General features: G+C 41.7%; 1 protein-coding gene across 19 annotated transcripts in view; it reads left to right on the top strand.

Annotated features, from left to right (window-relative positions):
- Window positions 1-18418, top strand: part of KLF12 (KLF transcription factor 12) — a 263394-nt gene that overhangs the window by 171292 nt on the left and 73684 nt on the right. For 18 of the 19 annotated variants that reach the window (XM_075527297.1, XM_075527434.1, XM_075527445.1 and 15 more), the window contains 2 exons: window positions 4603-4738; window positions 17390-17449. In XM_075527297.1, the coding sequence (XP_075383412.1) occupies window positions 4603-4738; window positions 17390-17449 (196 nt within the window). The remainder of the gene's footprint in view (window positions 1-4602; window positions 4739-17389; window positions 17450-18418) is intronic. The other variant, XM_075527304.1, reaches the window with a different exon arrangement.

The raw sequence follows: 18418 nt of genomic DNA, 5'->3' as shown, positions 1-18418 counted from the left end.
GTTGTCAGAGCACAGTACAGCACGAAGGGAGGTTAAAATGCACTGGCATGTTTTGTGGGCTCTCCTCCACCTTGCTTGCCAATTGCATTCCATTACTCAGTTGCCCTCCATCTTTTTCATCTCATTTGCTAAATTATCTCTTGCCTGCATCTCTTCATTCTTTCCAGTTTGATGTTCGTTAGGCCAATAATTACTCTTAATTCAGTGTTTATGAACTGCCGCTGGTATTTATAAACCTTGGTGCCAGCAGTTGGACAGTTGTTCTTAGATGTCCAAGAGAAAGTTAAAGCTGTTGACATAAGTAGGAGTCATGAACTCTGAATGTATAAAAATCCTGTACTGCAGTTTGCACACTGTAGTGAGTGGTGAGGAGGAGATATCTGTTAGGCTTTCAGCCAGTTGGTTATTCACACGGCTCTTTTGGGGGAGGAGAATAGCTTTAAAGGCTGTTTTTCCCTGCAGCAGCTGCAGCCATGCTGATGAGAAAACAGGGCAGTTTACACCAGCTGGCAGCAGCAAAGTTCAGCCTCCTGGTTAGTCACCTCAGCTCCCCACCGCCTCGGCCACCCAAGTCTGCAAGCTGAGAAGAGGTCACAAATGGAGGAGGGGACCAAAAAAGGGTGTATATGTGGGCCGACATTAAAAAATAAGGGAATAATCCCTACATCACTTTCTAATTTAATTATCATCTTTAGTTAGGTGCACTGCAAAAATACAACAAAAAATGTCCTTGAATTGCCCAAATTGCCTTTGAATTTGCCCACTGATACGTTTCTGTTCCTTGCCTTTTGTTATCACCATGCTCAAGTGTCACAGCACCTTGTGATGTGCTCAGACGTTGGCGTCTGGTGGGGCAAACCGTGCCCAGTGAGCCAAATTATCCCTAGGTGCAAAAGCGCAACCCCATTGGCAACTTCGTGGCTATGTTAGGAGTATACAGAGTAGGATTTACCTTGCCGAGCAGAAACAAAAAGCAGGTTGTGTTTTAATGTACTTGAGAGTTTTCATCCTAGCACATTCCTCTGGTAATCTAAAACCAGCACCAAATATCATAGGAGTCTCAGTAATATCTTAAGAGCTGGCAATCTGAAATAATAATGAAACAGCGTGTCTTAGAAGGAAAAGAAGTATGTAAGATTTTGCATATACATTTATACTGTGTCTTTGTATGTAGGTGTATTGACACTTAAGTGATCAAAATTCGTGTATAATAACTGTATTACAGACTAAATTATGTAACAACTTTCGTGATTTCAAGTTGGGGTTAGGTATAAGCAGTAAGAAAGTTTCTGAGCTAGCTACTTAAAACTTTTGCTGTAGTGTAAATCAGATTAAGCCACCGTTAATACAAAGTGTCGCATACATATTTTTTTTGTTACAATTTTCATTTTATTTGCAAACACTAGCTTTCCCAAAAGCATCACGTGTAGCGGCATTTAAATATTGGGCAGATACAGACATATAACTTCTTGTAACGAGTTTCACTTTAAGAAAAACTGAAGAAGTAATGAAATAGTAATAATCTCATACTTAAAGTTGCTTTAAGAAGGAACATTAGGGAACAAGGCATCCTCAGAAATAGCACTTCTTTCCAAATAGTTTTCTGGGGCTAAATCAGCTGACCAGATGGTTCAGTTGCTCTTAAATCAAATACTAGATTATCCCTAACGCTCAGGTACACGTTGAATACCATCATGTGTAAGTTGTGATTTTAAGAAGCACAGTCAGAATGGTGCTCATTCTACCTAAAACAAATGTTTTGAACAATTTCTAAGTTGCTGTACGTTTGTCTCATGGAGGTCATTGTTCGTTGTCAACAGTCTTTGCTTTGATAAGCAAAAGGTGTTTTCTTTACCACACGTGAAAAAATAATGAGGAGTCCAAATGCAGCCAGTATTACTGAGGCACCTAAACTGTGCTAGTAGAAAGCTAATAAAAGTCACACTGTGCATCTGTAAATGCACTGTGCTTCCACAAGGGTTTGTTGCATCAGCTTACTGAACATATTTTAATAGTATTTTCTTTATGAGGTTCTTTAACATAAAAAAAATGCAGCTGAAGGGTAGTTATAATTACTCACTGTTCTTTTACTCAGAGGTGGTTCACATCTAAGACATAACTTAAAATTTAAGACCAACTTTCCCTCGAGTCATCACTCATTTGGAAATCAAATCTTTCCCTCTTTCCCAAAATCTTTCCCAAATCTTTCCCAAATCTTTCCCAACTTTCCCTCGAGTCATCACTCATTTGGAAATCAAATCTTTCCCTCTTTCCCAAAATCTTTCCCAAATCTTTCCCAAATCTTTCCCAAATCTTTCCCAACTTTCCCTTGAGTCATCACTCATTTCTTTTTGGTAGCCCAGCTATCCATCAGTGCTACTTTTATGGCTGCACAGCTCCTGGAGTATCTACAGCCCTCCCATTCTTCGGTGTAACTCACACCCTTTTCTAGAGTCAGCGAACACCGGAACATAAGAAACTGTGACTTTTGGAGCTGCTGTCTAGCCTTAGGCCCTCTGAACTGTTCATGATCTCTAAAGGGAGCCTGTGATACCTGTTGTCCAGGGCTGTGGTTAGCCAGAGCTGAGTAGGGATGACAGCTACCTTTCTTGAAAAGCATGTTGTAAGACCCAGAAGGTCTCCTATCTCTGATGCTGCAGTACAGGAGAGCACAAGCTAACACACTCAACAGTTAGCTTTTTAAATAAATAATCTTGGATACCCCTATTTCATCTGGCCAAACAAAACAAACACATATTTAAACAAATCTCTTTGCGTGTCTTCCCCTTCCCGCTCCTCCCTTGCAGGGTCAGGCGTCTCTCCAGTTTTGCTCTACTCCAGCTGCTTTCAGTGTCTCTCTGCACTTACTAATCCTATGTGGTATTTCATGGGTGAGGAGGAATGTCTCTTTCTTTACATCACCTCCAAAGTTTGTCTCTGGGTCTATCCCCTGACACAAGCAACCCCCAGTTCTTCTCAGGTCTATCCCAGGTCACACTTGTGCCCCATAGTCCCCCTCACACCCATCTCTTGGTTTCCTGCCCCTGCCCATATGCAGGTTGTGCTTACGTCTCTTTGGAGGACAGCAGCCAGGATAAGAGGGAAGGCAGGTAGCCTACCTTTCTGCTCTCCTTTCCTTTCCCATCTCTTTTTGGCACAAAACATAACTCTGGTAGGTTGATCTTGGCTGGCTGCCAGACACCCACCCAGCCGCTCTCACACTCTCTCTCCTCAATGGAACAGGGGGAGAAAATAAGGTGGAAGAGCTCATGGGTTGAGATAAAGACAGGGAGATCACTCACCAATTACTGTCACGGGCAAAACAAACTTGACTTGGGGAAAATTAATTTAATTTATTGCCAATTAAAAGTAGATTAGGATGGTAAGGACCAACCCCCCACCCCCTTTTTCCCAGGCTCAACTTCAGTCCTTCATTCACGGGGACGAGGAATGGGAGCTCTGGTCAGTCCATAACAGCTCCTCTCTGCTGTTCCTTCCTCCTCATGCGGTTCCCCTGCTCCAGCGTGGTCTCTTCAGGTGAAGGCGAATCTCTGCTCCACCATGGAGCAGCATGTCCTCCCCTCCTTCCCCTCTCACCTTGGGGTCTGCAGGGCTGTTTCTCACACTTTCTTCCTCGCTCTGCCTGTGTGGTAATTTTTTTGCCCTTTCCTAAACCTCTTTTCCCTGAGGTGCCCCCATCTTGGCTGAGGGGCTCAGCCGTGCCCTGGGGTGGGTCCCTTGGAGCCGGCTGGAACCGGCTGTGTCCGGCACGGGGCAGCCCTGGCCTCTCCTCACAGAGGCCCCTGCAGCCCCCCCTGCCAGCACCCGGGCACCTGCACCCAATGCATTGCCATACAGTATGGATGGATGCCGTACAGTATGGATACGGTAAGCTGTGGGTGCACAAAACAATCCTGCAATTCCTGGTCTTCAGCTGTTTGTAAGACCTGAGACTATGTGACTTTAAAAAAAAAAAAATCTGCCTAAGCCTACCCGACATCAGAAAGTGAGTTGCCTGTGTGAAGTTACATGCAGTGGCTTTGCCGTGTGTAATGTGGAGGGAAGGCTCCTTCAGAGGTTGACGCTGGTGTTGAATTGAGTCAGAAATCAATACAACTGAGGGTTTTTTGACACCTAACTTTTAGTTAACTGGAGTGACATGGGTCCCAGCCTGGTATCTCATGATGGACAGTAGAAATCAAAGATTGCTCCTGAAATTTTGCTGTAAAATGTACTCTTGAGTCTGCTGTGTTGTGCAAAGCAGATATAGTCCTTTCTCTTTGCTTTCTGAAGACGTCCAGAATAAGTAACTTGAGGGTCAACTGAGTTTTTGATGATATTATATGTGCAGTTTTATTTCAGGTCCGCCGAATGCGTTGGTGTAGCCTGTGTGTGTTCGCACGCCTGCATGCCGCTGGAAACGCTCGCGCCTCGTGGTAGCGCCGCGAGATGCCTTTGCGAATCCATCACCTGATTTGGGAAGCTCAGCACAAGCGGTGCCATCCGGCCCGAGCCAGCGGATGTGTTGTGCACCCTGATGGTGTTCTGGGACGAGATTAATTTCAGCACGCTCATATTAATCCATTATATGTCTCTTTCCAGCACAAATGGACCCCCGAGGCCTATCTCCCAGACAAATTAAAAGTGACAGTGATGATGACGACCTGCCAAATGTGACCTTAGATAGCGTTAATGAAACTGGATCTACAGCGCTCTCCATAGCCAGAGCAGTACAAGAGTAAGTATCGCATTCCCAGAGCGAGAGGAGTGTTGCCGAGGTGCTCCCTGGCCGATGGAGGCCCCGGCCCTCGGCGGCACTGCAGGGGTGTCCCCAGCTCTGGGCCGGCGTACCTGCCAGCATCTCTTCTGTGTAGCTTCGTTCCCTTTAGGAAGAGATGGCTGTATCTCTCGTCTCTCTCTGATTCTCTTTTCCTTTCTTTCTCTCCGTCCTCATTATTAGGTAAAGTTTAAAAATGAAGTTGTTTCTTCCCCTTTATTTACTTGCAAAGCTTGCAGTGTTTTTATATCCTCTCCAGAGGGAGACCAGATTAGACTTTCACTCAAAAACCATGGAATTTTTTCTTGACTGAAAGCAGCATCAAGAAGTTCCTTCTAGTTGCTGTCAAATAGGAACTATCTACATTTCTGCTGAAGGACAGTGTCATTGAAAGGAAATTAGTGAGGAGCTTTGAACAGTTTTTCCATTGCTATTATTTTTCTGTGTACTTCTACTCACTGGATGGATAAATAATTTCTTAATGTAATGTCTGTATTGCTTGTTTAAAAAAAGAAAAAGTTTATTATGAACATTAGCAGTTCTGTAGATGCATGAGCTTGCTCAGTCACTGTAGCAGCTGGAAGGGAACCAGCTGTGAGGTAAATAAGTATTAACATCCCCATTTTATAGGTGAGGAAAATGAGGTTATGCGTAAAGGTCACCCTGTAGGTCTGAAGCAGAGCTGGAAATAGAACTAGAGCCTCCAGGCACTGAAGCCTGTGCTAGACCCACAAAACACATTACTTTATCTGAGTGGTTCAAAATATGGGCATTCTGGATGTTATTAAATAGGAAGGGATATAATAAAGGCCATTAGACATTGGTATTATATAATTTATTATAGATGCTTTTTAAATGTCTTATCTAAAAGTACTTAGTTTTGTTTTGTTTTCCTGGCCATTAGTAGCCAAAAGCACTGACATTTCCAAAGCAATGTCTTACTTGCTTAGAGGAAACAAAGCCACGTTTGAGGGGGAACTACTTTTTTGGTGTTTTCACCACACATCCACTAATTCATTTTCTAGTCAAGCGGAGTAACCTCAAACCTATGTTCCCCTTAACCAGAGGGAGTTCTCTATGGGCATGGCAAGGTGTTGGCTCTCACCGTAATTAGCATGCTCCCCTTCTGACCGTGATAAAGGAAGGGGAAGTTTCTTCACCAGTGACACTATTGCTGAATAGACGGGCCGCACACATATTTTGAATTCGCTAGTTACAACACCAGGCCCTGAAGTGCTAAGTATTTTTTTCTCAGTTTATAGCACACATAATAAGCCAGAAAAATAAAACAACCTGTCGTGATTTTGCACTCAATGGTTCTGTCTAATTAATTAAAAGAGGAAGCATGGGGTGTTAGCAAATACTTCTAACATATGACTGGCAGGCAGATACTATTCTCTGTGATTGATATTGCTTGGACACTTAGAGACTTGGTCAAACCATGAAAAGCTTTTTTAGCTTTTCCACAATGCATTCCACAGTTTGTAAATCTGTTGAATATTACTTGGCTGGCTCTGGAGCTTAAGAATTAAATTAAGAAATTTAATAATATAACATCAACTCATCCTTGTTACAGGTTTTATTTAAACAGTAATCTGTTAGTTTATTTCAAAAGCCCCATTAGGAAAATCTAATTTGACTGTGATCTGCAGTTTGTCTTCTTTTTTACTTCATTCTCAATCACAGACACCACACATACAGCTGCTGGGCCGAAAAGAGACGTTAGCACATTATACCGACTCCACTCAATCCCTTTCTTTCTGGTCTATAATATAGTGCCTTACAGGCAGGCCCTATTCTTAATTTAGGCATCTAACACGTACCTTAATATTAGACATTTAGTAAAGCAGTCCACCGATAATAAAAGCCCGCATTCTACATACCCTTGTTGCAGAGAGGAAAGTGCCTTTGAAGCCTTCCAAACGGAGATCCTGTGTGCTCAATTTCAGCATCTAAACTTAGCAGACAGGAATTTCCTCTGAGGACGTGGAAAGGCACCTACTGTTCTGCTGAATAACCGGGCAGCGTAGGGGCATGCATAGAAAGACTGCTTCAGTAGGCAGTAAAGCGTAGGCCTAAGCCAAGTGTCTAAGTGAGGTAGGCTGGACCTCAGAGCCTAGAATACTGTCCCATAGAGTGTGTTCTTTCTTAAGTGAGCTTGTAAGCTCTTTCTTGTGAATAGTTGTACAGTTAACAACAAAAAATAACTTCTTGCTGAGAGACAGTCTTTTCTTCTTGTGGGATACTGGCTGGGAAGTACAGCATGGCACCTCCAAAGGGATGGCAGCATCCTTTCCTTCAATACCGGATTGCTGTTGTGCAGTCTTGTCTTTGTTAATCAAAATACCAATCCTAGTGTGTAGATGCTGGTGGCAGGTGCAAGACAACAGTTGACCTTTCTCTGGTTGGTTTTCAGGCATGTTTTAAATTATCCTGCATAAGGATTATAAATATATATGTGTATGTATATATATTTGCTATTGCCGCCTATTCTCCAGCAGCAGAAAGGGATTTCAAATACCCTGTGGTAGGTATTTGCTTTGGGTCGGTCCTGTGCAGTCCCTCACACCATGTGTGGGGCTGTGAGGCATTGCCTTGGTGAGTCACTCCTGACTTTCCCTGTGTGCTGTCGGTGGGGTTCAGGATTCATCTTGCGTAGTTAGACATCTGCAATGTAGGTATCTGCATCCGAGCTAGTTACCTCACCTCCCTGCATACGGGCCGGATAGCAGTTGGTGTGTCCAGGTGGTAATTCTTTTGACCTATTCTAGCTGTCTAATTTAGGGAGAGAGAGAGACTCAAGCCCACGAGCGCCTGTTCCTCTCCATTGACTGCAGGCGGTGCAGACAGCTGCCTGGGACACACGTGTCAGCACTGCAGATCGCTGGTGTGAGGTGAGGGTAAGGCAATCCACAGTGCCTGACTGGGGAGTCAGCATGCCAGAAGCTGGGAGTGACAGGACGATGCTGAATGGTCCGACATCTTCCCTTGGACCTAAATCTGCCAGGTGGGGTTAGCAATGCCAAGGTTTTAACCACGAGCTGAAGGAAATCAGCTAGTCAGTGTTTGGGGAGGAACTGGTTTTTTAATACATCCATTTTTAAACTTGTTGTCTTGGAAATTAGCCTTATGTGGCTGGGTCATAGGACAGTCTGGAATGTCTATATGAAAGCTTTGCTTTTCATGTCCTCTAAAACTGGAAGGCATCCTCCTGTGTTGCTGCTTTGTTTCAGGTCCACTATAGTCTTACAAGAAAGAAATTCTTACCAGTAAAAATTGTGACAATCAGACATGAAGAGCCACATGTTTGGCATTAGTTCTTATTTACTTGAAAGGAATGTAATTTGCTTGCATATTTGTAAAATAACCAAGTATGACTATTTTTTTCTCAGGGAAATTGCCTTCTTGCTGCTAGCTTTATGTTGGCTGAGCTTCCAGACTTCTCAGTAGTTCTTTTGGAATGACTTCATAGTCCCTCTTCAGTTCAGCAAACCCAATCAATAATGTAAAGTTACAGATAAACAAAGTCATTATTTCAAGCAGGGTACTTTGGTGGAATTTCTTTATGTGACAGTGCTGCTTTATGGCAGTTGCTATGCCTTACCATAATATGGACTAAGAATAATTTATTAATCTCAGATAATACGCTCTGGCTGATAATAAATATTGCAGCAATATGTAGATTTCAGTGTGCTTTGCATTGTAAGGAGCATTTCATCCTTTTTGTAGCATGTTTTACAAACTCATTTTGACATGTAGCTCTCTTAACAAAGAGCAGATTTGCCTCTATATGCTTGACACCACTGATGCTTATTACACAACAAGAATAACATCATATATTCAGGGTCAAATCTCAGATACGCTCTAGAAATCTTTATGAAGCCAAGGGTAGAGAAGGCATTAGTCAAGCCCTAGAAGACCAGTAAAACTTTTTAAGGGCCCCCCTTGGAGGCAGTGTGCTGTTCCCTCAACCTGGCAGCCCTTCCATCCCTAGGTAGCCCTGATGCAGTGGGGTTCAGGAGCCATCTCCATGGTACATAGTAATGCAAACCCTGAACAGGGCATTCATCTCCTTCTTTCCCTGCACACTTGCGCAGTAAAATACGTTACTTTACAGCATGCAGCTTTCTCTCCCTGAACACAGGCGACATAAGATCTCCTCCTTGCAGAGGCTGAGGGCAGAAGCGGGAGAGGCAGAGGGTGATTTTTAGCATTAACTTTTGATTAGTGTGTCAGTAAAAATCCAAAGATCCAGAAATTTCTCCTTCTCTAGACTTTTTTCTCCTGAGGGAGTGTAGGCGGAGGGAACGCCTTTGACGAAATCGTTTTTTCTTTCAAATAATGTCAAGGAGAAGATGGACTGTGCATATACATGGATGATATTGAAGGTGGCTTCTTATTTTTCCAGGGTGGTGGAGAGACAGAAAATTCAGAGAGGAAATCCTGAATACTTGCAGTTATAGCTGCAGTTAATTCATAGAAATGTGATTTGTCATTTGGATGTGACCGTGGTGACCTTTAGCGTGAACTCTTCTTTGCGCTGAGCTGGGTGCCGCTGAGTGCTTGTATGAAAATGAGATTAGGGGCTTTGACCCTACTCTTCCTTCTCTTTGGCTACATTATGTGATCAATACATTGATACTACTGTGATCATCCTACTTTATTTTTAAATTCTGCTGGCTTTTATTATTGCAGTACAGTGCAAGATAGTTTTGGGTACTGCACTAGTGAAAAAGAAATTCCACAGCAGACAGACAGCATAGGCACAGTACCAGTGTACTCTCTTAAATTGGTATATATTTTTCAAGTCTGATTTCTTCTCCTTAGATGTCTTTTTTCCTCCCTCCTCTTCTTCAATGTAAATCAACTTCTGTGGTTGATTTTTATCTCTTTTGAGGTTTATAACTGTGTTCCCATCAGCCATTCATTTTCTACACTGATATTTTCTGTTTTCCTGCTTCAGCTGCAGTCATTACTACCATTGTGCTATTCGTTATAGGGAACCTTCACCTCAGTTTTTTCTTCTAGTTACAGACAAAATACTTTCTCCTGAGTCTCCAAGAAACATAAGCGAGGGTGTTTTGGCAGTACTTGTGTGAACTTTGCTTCTCTCTCCTCTGGTACATCCACCTTCCCTGAACAAATGCTCATTTTAAAACTGGCACACAATTGGATGGTGATTTTACAGATGGAGAACTCACTAGTCTGGTCCAGAATTTCTCAATAAAGTGGTTTTTTTCGCTGGAGAATGCTAATTTGTCTAAAGCAAAATCGTGGGAATACATCAGTTTCAATTTTACTTTTCTCATGAAGATTTCCCAAGTCTGGGATGCGTTTTTCCATTGCAGTAAGGCTTTAGAGCAGAAGATTGCATGGTTGCTGCAATGCTCCTGGGGGGAAATTGGACCCCAAACTCAGAAAGCAGAACGGCCCGTGGGCCTCCCACCTCCCCACAGGCTGTTATGCCATGAGGCTTCTCCTCAGCCTCCTCAAGAGTTGCTCTACAAACTGAACTGACTTATTAAACATTAATAGAGAGAGAGAGGTGTGTACGCAGGTACGTAAGTGAAAGACACTGGTGACGGAGAGCCCCGTAAGGCAGGCAGTCATCTGTATTATGGTTGATGCCCCCGCTGTGTCATTATTTCAGGGATGTTTCTGTTCTAGTTTTGTTTTATTTTTTTCAAGAGTCTCAGATACGTATCCTGTGGCAGAAAAGAAAAGGTTTCTGCAGTGAAAAGTGTTTCTGGGTTGGAAGTTGGCTAGTGACCCAAGGGCACCATTGAGCTGGCAGAACCGTGCTGTGTGGAGCTAGCTTAGGGAACCTCTGGGCAGTACTGGACTGTCCAGTTTGGACATATCCTTGCACCAAGGTTCATCTCTCATGATGTAATCTATCTAAAAGTTAGACTCAAGTATTTTGGATTTCGTCAATCCAAATGTGGAGAGATGTGCATGCTTCTAGGTCCAATCATCTCATCAGTTCTGATCATCTACCTTTTGGAGATGCCTGCCTTCCCCAATGTTTATAAAGGAGCCTGGACAAATGGCTTAGGGAGAGTGATAAACCTTAACATTGCTGAAGTTATATATGAGGAATCCCCTGCTACGTGATTTTCTAAGGCCATGCTGGAAGTCTGTGACTCAAGAAGAAACTAAACCAGTACATCTAAACTTTGGGCCTATGCAACTACTACAGGTGTGATTTCTCCTACCTACATGCAGTTCAGATAAGCCGCTAAAGAAGTACTGGCTTCTTCTACAGTGTATTTATATGGCACTTTACAAACTTTCTTCTATTAGAATTTCAATTCTCAGAATCCTCTGTATGTAAAAATGAATGTGCCTAAAGCTGTACTAAGGACTTTCACTGCAAGAGCTTGAAAGCCCTACATACCTTTGGAAATTGTCTTCAGGCATTAACTATGAGCCTTTGGTTTCAGTAATCCAAATGGACCTATACTATTCTAAAAAGATTCTTTTTTTTTTTTTTTGCATATGCGATATTTTACCCAAAAAAAGTTTAATAACTTGACAGTTGGGCAGTAAAATCAAAGGATGCCATTCTGTGCATGCACAGAGATTCTAGGATTTTTGGTGTGGAAATTTGCCAGTATATGTCCCAGAGCCTTTTGCCAGGATAACAGATTTCCCATCAACCAGCTATCATTAGGAACAAGTGCCAGGTGGACGGCAACTGTAAATCAAAAGCAGCTTCTACAAAGAAATTGACATCGCTGCCTGCTTTGAAAGGATGGTATTGCTTCAGTGACAGTCTATTAGGAGATAGGGATATTGTCAAATTGTTCCCTGAAGAAAGCTAATTTGAAAATAAAAATGCTTTTAGCCTGGTCTACACAAAATTATGTTTTCCTATCTCCCCTATAACAGTAAGTTACCATGACTGTTGAGTAGATGAATCTAGAGCAAGGACATATTGCCATTAGGATGTCTGTTCTCTTTCTTTTGAATCACTTTGAAGTGCTAGGCATTGCTCTTCAATACATATTTTATCTCACCATTGCTAGGAGTAATATTTTCCTTTTAAGAGAAATATTTAAATTAAATGCATAATAAGCTGGAAGAACCAAGGAATCCTGGCTCTGCTAAAGTCCAGAGGAGTTTTACCATTAACTTCATTGGGTCTAACGATTAATCTTAAAACTGTAACAGAAGTCTGGATGCTAAAAAGAAAAAGAATAACTCAACACTTAGGCTATTTTGGGGACCAGCATGGTGCAGCAAGAGAGGTATTTGTAACGTGTAGGGGTTCATAGATACTTTTCTATATGTCTCTTTCATTACCTTTATCCATCACAAGCAAACTTCCAAAGATCTTGTTTCCCAGCTTCAGTTCAGTGTCTATATTGAAGCGTCTTGTATAATTATCTTCTGAAAAATAGATTAAATTTGTTAATTAAGTTAAATTTTAGTCTAAGAAGTGCCAGTCATTTCAAGGTAGTTATCAAACTTTGCCATTATTGGGATTTTACATTACTAAACATGTTTACACAATTATGCTTTGGACTAAAATGCCCCAAAACAATAGTGTATGATTATAATTCATATAGCGCTTTTTATCTTTGGAGTGCTTTGCAAACATTAACTAATTAAATAGTACAGGTCCCCTGTGTGTTCAAATATTATAATTATCCGCAGGTTAGTGACTCGCTCAAGGCCATGCAGCAAAGCAGAGGATGAGCTGGGATCAGGAACGTCTGCCTTCTAGTCCCATGCTTAATCCACTACAATGTGTTGCTCCAGAGTGAAGCTTGAGTCATTAGTGGTTAGATATGTGAAATGCATTTTATTGATAGGGAGGCAGGCATTGTGTAATTGCTTGAAGAGCATGACACCGAAGAATGAATTATAAATAACATGATGCATTACTGCTACCCAGTTAGCAGTTTGTACACCTATTTGGCAGCTGTTTCCCCAGTGATACGTTATTCAGCTTTTTCTGTTTTTTCTTTCTAAATCATCACAGAAAGCAGAAGCAGAGCTGTGTGCATTAAGAAATTCAGAGCTGTAGCAAATACTCATCAGTGCGGATTAGATAGCAGAACACTGCCAGAAAAAGCCACAATAAAACTACCTCAGTGAACTGCTACCTTGACTTACTGATAAGAAAAAGAAAGAGCATTGTCCTCTGCTGTCACTTGAGCCAAAATTATTTCTTTTTTCATTATCTAGATCAGATAAGGTTTTATCTTTCCTTTTCCATAAGGCAGTTCCTGTGATTTTGTGACAGACAAACATGCAGAACAATTAAATCTTAATAGCAGTGCTTATACTGATTTATGGAAAAGTTTTTCCTGAGTGTTTAGATCAATGCATGCAAAAACACAAAAAAAGTTGTGTAGGTCACAGGTATGTAAACTGCATGCAAAGGAGGGCACTATTAAGAGGGGAACAGTGTTTAGTAAGCCATAATTGAGTGAGCATGTGAATACAGGGATCTTAAAAAAAAAAACAAAAACCATTTCTTCTGCCATTTTTCTTTTTCCTGCACAATGGGAAAAAGATTGTGCTAGGTTTCCCCCTTTATTAGTTCAATCCTCTTTCACTAGTAGTGACTCCACCACAACCTCATTTCTCACAGCAAGTTCTTTTTAGGCTGGAGATAAAGAGGAGTGAAAGGAAGTTCCTGGACGATGGATATGGAAGAGTTTTTTGTGCTGAGCCCACGTGCCAAGGAGGTGTCGTTCTCCACGTGTATGTGACTGATGACATGAGTGTTACTATTTTGAACACATCAAGAAAAGGATAATTGGAGTTAAAGCCACAAACAATATGAAGTTACTCTAGCCAAAATGAAAGGAATTGAAGCCTGAAACAAGGAGTAAAGCAACGCAGTGGCTGAGATAATAGCATCTAATCCTGAGGTGTGTCAGAAGTAATGATAGTCACAGGTTTCAGAGTCAAGCTGAGCACCTTCATCGTTATAGCTGTGACAAACAAAAGATGTGTCAAGAATGAAGTTTTGGGTCATGTTTTTATTTATCTACCCTTCTGGGATATACCAAGTTGCCACAGGATACAGCGGTGCAGGGAAATACGAAAACTGAGGCAGGCAGAAAATAAGGAGGAGAACAGGGTGGATCAGAGGAGGCAGCAATGGCCAAACCACTCTTGCCTAGCATGGATCGCTAAGCTCAGGCAGTGTGGAGCAGGCTGACAGGTACTGAGGCCAGAGGCTGCCCTAAAATGTGCTCATCCTAAGGCCTGCCTACAGTGTCTGCTGCTGGCAGAAATCTCCAGCGTTGCAAACAGAGCCTGAAAAATGAAATAACCTGGAAATGAACAGAACCTGTCGGGAGGCATGGAAAGAAATACCTGCATTTATGTACTCATTAAAAGTCAGCAGGAGTCTCAATCTTGTCAAAATATCTCCCTCAATTATTTTCATTAAAAATACGATATTTAGCATAGGGCTGGAATACTGCATGATAAATCGGGGATGCACAATGCTGTCAGATAGACAGATCGCTTCACATAGAAGTCACCATGGTGTTTCTCTAAAGAACCGATGGCCGTCGCTATTTCTGTGATCAGTTGCTTATCAGGGCCAAAGAGTCAAACCATTTATAAATAAGTTCACAGGAGGAACTGGAATAATGACTGAAATCTCAGTCATAATATTTCAAAAGCAGAGTAACAGGATAATGTTGTATAGTAAATTATTTGCTGAAAATTATTTACTCAGCTGAACAGGTTGATTCCTTTTGCACTCAATATTTCCACTTCCGAACTACTTGCTGTCCATATCACCACATCATTTCTGAGATTCTTAGCCACTGCTAAAGCATAGTCAAAATAAAACATGTTTTTCCTCTTGCTTGAGAGGAGCTACCAAGTACATGCAGTTCTGTAACAGGTACATCCTTGTCAATATACTGCATGGCATAGAGATACTGCTATCCCCATATGCTCACAACATGCATGAAATACTGCAGGTACCCAGACCCAAGATGAACCATAACAGCACGGGCTCTTGAGACAAGGTGCAGATTGCCTGCTTTAGGGGGGTCTGGTGGAGGCGTTGTGAGGTTATAAAATAGGTGATTGGCTCCAGCAGTGTTTCAGAGCACCTACACAAGGCATCAACACTCCCAACAAAATAATCAACATAGAGTTAAATGCTCTGAAGTTCAACAGGCAGAGCAACGAGCTTCCTAGAGCTGGCTCCACTTACCTGCTAGGTACTTGGCTATGAGTCATCTCTGCTCTCTTTGGAGCTTGGGCTTCTGACCTGTCGTCGTTCATTAAAATACAGTTTGGAAAAAAATAAAGCCTTACGTTCCCAACTTTCCATTGTGGAAAATAAGAGATCAAGTACTTTGTTCTGAGCTTACCTATTTCTACCTGTTTTAAAACCCAATGCTCTCCTCTTCCTACCAGCCTTCACTCTGTTTAAAAATGTGACAGCCAGCAGCAGCAGTGGTGCAGCCGCCCACGTCTGGCATAAAAACCCCAGTGGTTAGAGCACTGACTCAGGAAGCCAGATACCTACGTTTGCCAATTCTGGAATGCAAGGCTAGGATGCAAAATATATCCAGGAGTGGTCCTGCCACGTCCTTTTCCTCCACTTTTTCCTCCTACACTTGTATTTTGGATTGGGACGTGACTACTACAGATCCCTTTTATGCTGAATCCGTGTTGTCAGGTGTGTTTTAAGCCATTTTCATAGCACAGATGAGGTTCAAGCCCCAGAGGCAAGGGTTGGGCATTTCTCCCCACAGTTTCTGGATCAGAGCAGAGGGTGGGTGGGAGGCCACAGCCATTTGGCTTTCAGGCCAGACAGAGAGGAACATAGTAAGTTCTAGGTGTCTGTGAGGTTGGTTGGAGGATGTCTGGGTGTCTTTCGCTTCAGTGCCTGGATACTGTAGGTTCTAACCAGAGTTTTAGTTGTCTGCGAAATTTCCCACTGACGAAAATTCAGCATACAAATACTTATCATCCTCACCAACTGTATTTTTGCCTGCCCTATTGCTTAGTTGTTGAAAAGGGACCTTTATGAAAGGAAGTATATAAAATTTAGAGTCATGACTTCTGGGTAATGTATTACTGTTTGTATCAGCTGTTGAAATAAATATTTTTCCAGTAAGACACAGAGATGATTATAAATTAATTGACGTGGAAGAGAGCGGTCAATGTTATGGTTTCCACTTGCCATTTTTCCAGTGCATATTGATTTCAGTTGAGGGCTAATGGGGTAGGGGAGATTTTGTCCCAGTGCCCTTTGATTAGGTACTGATGCGAAATAAAATCTGTACCTAGTGATACCATGGGACAGGTGTCTGAGATATGTTTCTGAAGAAGGAAGAGACTCTACATGGAGAGTGGAAAACGAGAGTGGAAAAAGACAGTGTCAGGCTGTGACAGAGCTAATAACTTAGACTTTGAAAATTCTTTACATTTTGTCATCTCGATAGCAGATTTCTGTCATTATCAGAAATTTAACATTTAACAAATGGCAAAATCAAGCAAACAGTAAAGACGACCAATATTTGCTGTACACTTGAAGCAAGGAAATGTGAGAGGTTCGAAAGATGCAATGCAAAATCTTGGGAGAAAATAGATTATTTCTAGGTTTCCAAGGGCCAATGGAGAGCGCAGTTATATAAATCAAGAGAAGTTGCTTTGAAAATTTCCTTTCCACTTTTAACAATTACTATACCAACCTGGCCATTTTAATTGAGCATTATAAAGGATCCAAAATGTTTCCAGTGCAAATGCATTCAACTGCTAGTGTGCTAAAACATTTGTATGATTCATGGTGTTATTCTAATATTTTTGCTAGTTTCTTGGGCGTTGGCCTCAGACTAATTTCATGGTACATTTGAGGTCTAAACCACAGAGAGAAGGACTGAAGGGGGTTATTCATGGACTTGGCTTTCTACAGGTTTTTCTTTTTTTTTTCCCTGACGTGGTGGAACTGTTTCCAAAAGCCAGCTGTATGATGCTTCTTGTTTGAGCACATGCAGTAGATCAGAATTTGTCAGTGAAAAGGAGCATTCCACGTAGTCCAAATCCCAACACAGGAGTTTGTACAGCTATGACATTATTTATGCTGTTCAATATTCCAAATAATATTCTAGAACATTATCTATTTTCCCTGGAGTCTCAGTTTTAAGTAAAAAGCATTAAAGGCTAGGTTTTTCAGTGATGTGTTCTGAATAATAATACTTAAGCAGCAGAATTCTAGGAACGGACATTCGCTCCAGCGTCTGTTTCCCCTTCATGCAATGTCTGCCTGCTCTAGATTCTCGTTAATGTTTTCCTCTTGGTCACTGATTATTTTTTAATAAGAAAATATGATCCACCATGATCCAGAATTACCACTAAGTGACACCTGGGCCCTTAAGCTTTGACTCTGCTCCCATGCAAATTAATGGCAGAGCTCCTAATAACTTGCTTAGCATTAGTTGGGACCTCTACAGAGCAATTTCAGTTTAAGAAGGAGTTTTAAGCAAATGGGAAAATCCTAAAGTCCCTTCCACACTGAGGCTATGTGCTTACTTTGCAGTAAGTGTTCCTCAAGCTTGTCTAAGTCCCCTGCAATTATTTGGGGTAACTTAAAATTCCTAATTGTCTGTGTTCAATTTCCAGAGAGAGCATGTGGGGCTGTGCCAGGTCAGCTGTTAACCCTTTTCGTTTTTTCAACTCCAGGTATGAAGCATTTTATTGTGTATTATATAATGTTCTGTTTTGTTGACAAATTCTAGTAGCAGTGCTTTTCAGCTTTCTTTCCCTCTTTATGTCATGGCTGGGGGATATGTGGGGCTGGGCAAGGTCTAGAGTTGATTTTTGCTATTGCTTTTTATATTTTGGGGCTGGGAGGGTGGTGGTGCGCATCGTGGGAAAGCTGCAATTTTTTTTTCCAAATTCCAATGACTAAAATATGAGAAGAGAAAAAAATAACCTGTCTGATGTTTGATAATGCAGTTTAAAATGTTCAAAATAGTCTACTGAAACTGAGTAACAAAGTTAATGTGAATCAAAATAGCTCATGTTATAATGGGTCATTGCCAGTTACCATGAAACAGTTGAGAAGTAAAGCTGTAAAATGTAGGAAGAGGTCTTTGCAAACTTGTCCTTGCTTTTTTTTCAAGGAGGCCAAAATTTTAAAACCTTACTGTGTAATGCGCCTAGTAGATGCCTTGGTTTAGAGTGCAGAGTTATATACAAATCCAGTGGGGGCATGACTGTGAGGTTTCAGCGAGCGTTGTGATGCCATAAGGTGCCTTGGGTTCACCTTACTTGCCCAAGTAGAAATGATGTCATATGACAGAAGGGATGTACCAATGCTGATAGGGTTCCTGTTTTTGTTGGATTCGTTGCTGGTTTTTTATTGGGTTTTAAAATAGCATGCAATGAAACGTCCACTCTCAGTGTGCTTGCTTGCTTGGTTGTCCTCCCACCTTCTTCTGTTTGTTTCATGGGCCCCTAAAAAGATTCCTTTGGAGTCGTGTTCATCGTGTGACAAGTGTAAACCCATCAACTCACTGCTTTATCTACTCTTAGTAATCCGTGGGCCCTCTATCTGTGGAGTACAGAAGCAAAAACAACTTCACACATTCAGTAAAAGCAAATAAGTTGCAGAATAAATGTAATTCTTCACATTTGTAAGTAGAGCTA

Source organism: Mycteria americana, chromosome 1 (genome assembly GCF_035582795.1).
Source record: "Mycteria americana isolate JAX WOST 10 ecotype Jacksonville Zoo and Gardens chromosome 1, USCA_MyAme_1.0, whole genome shotgun sequence".
In the NCBI taxonomy this organism is placed as follows: Eukaryota; Metazoa; Chordata; class Aves; order Ciconiiformes; family Ciconiidae; genus Mycteria; species Mycteria americana.
The sequence above is the reverse complement of the archived record's forward strand: the minus strand, read 5'-3'. Positions and strand labels throughout refer to the sequence as shown.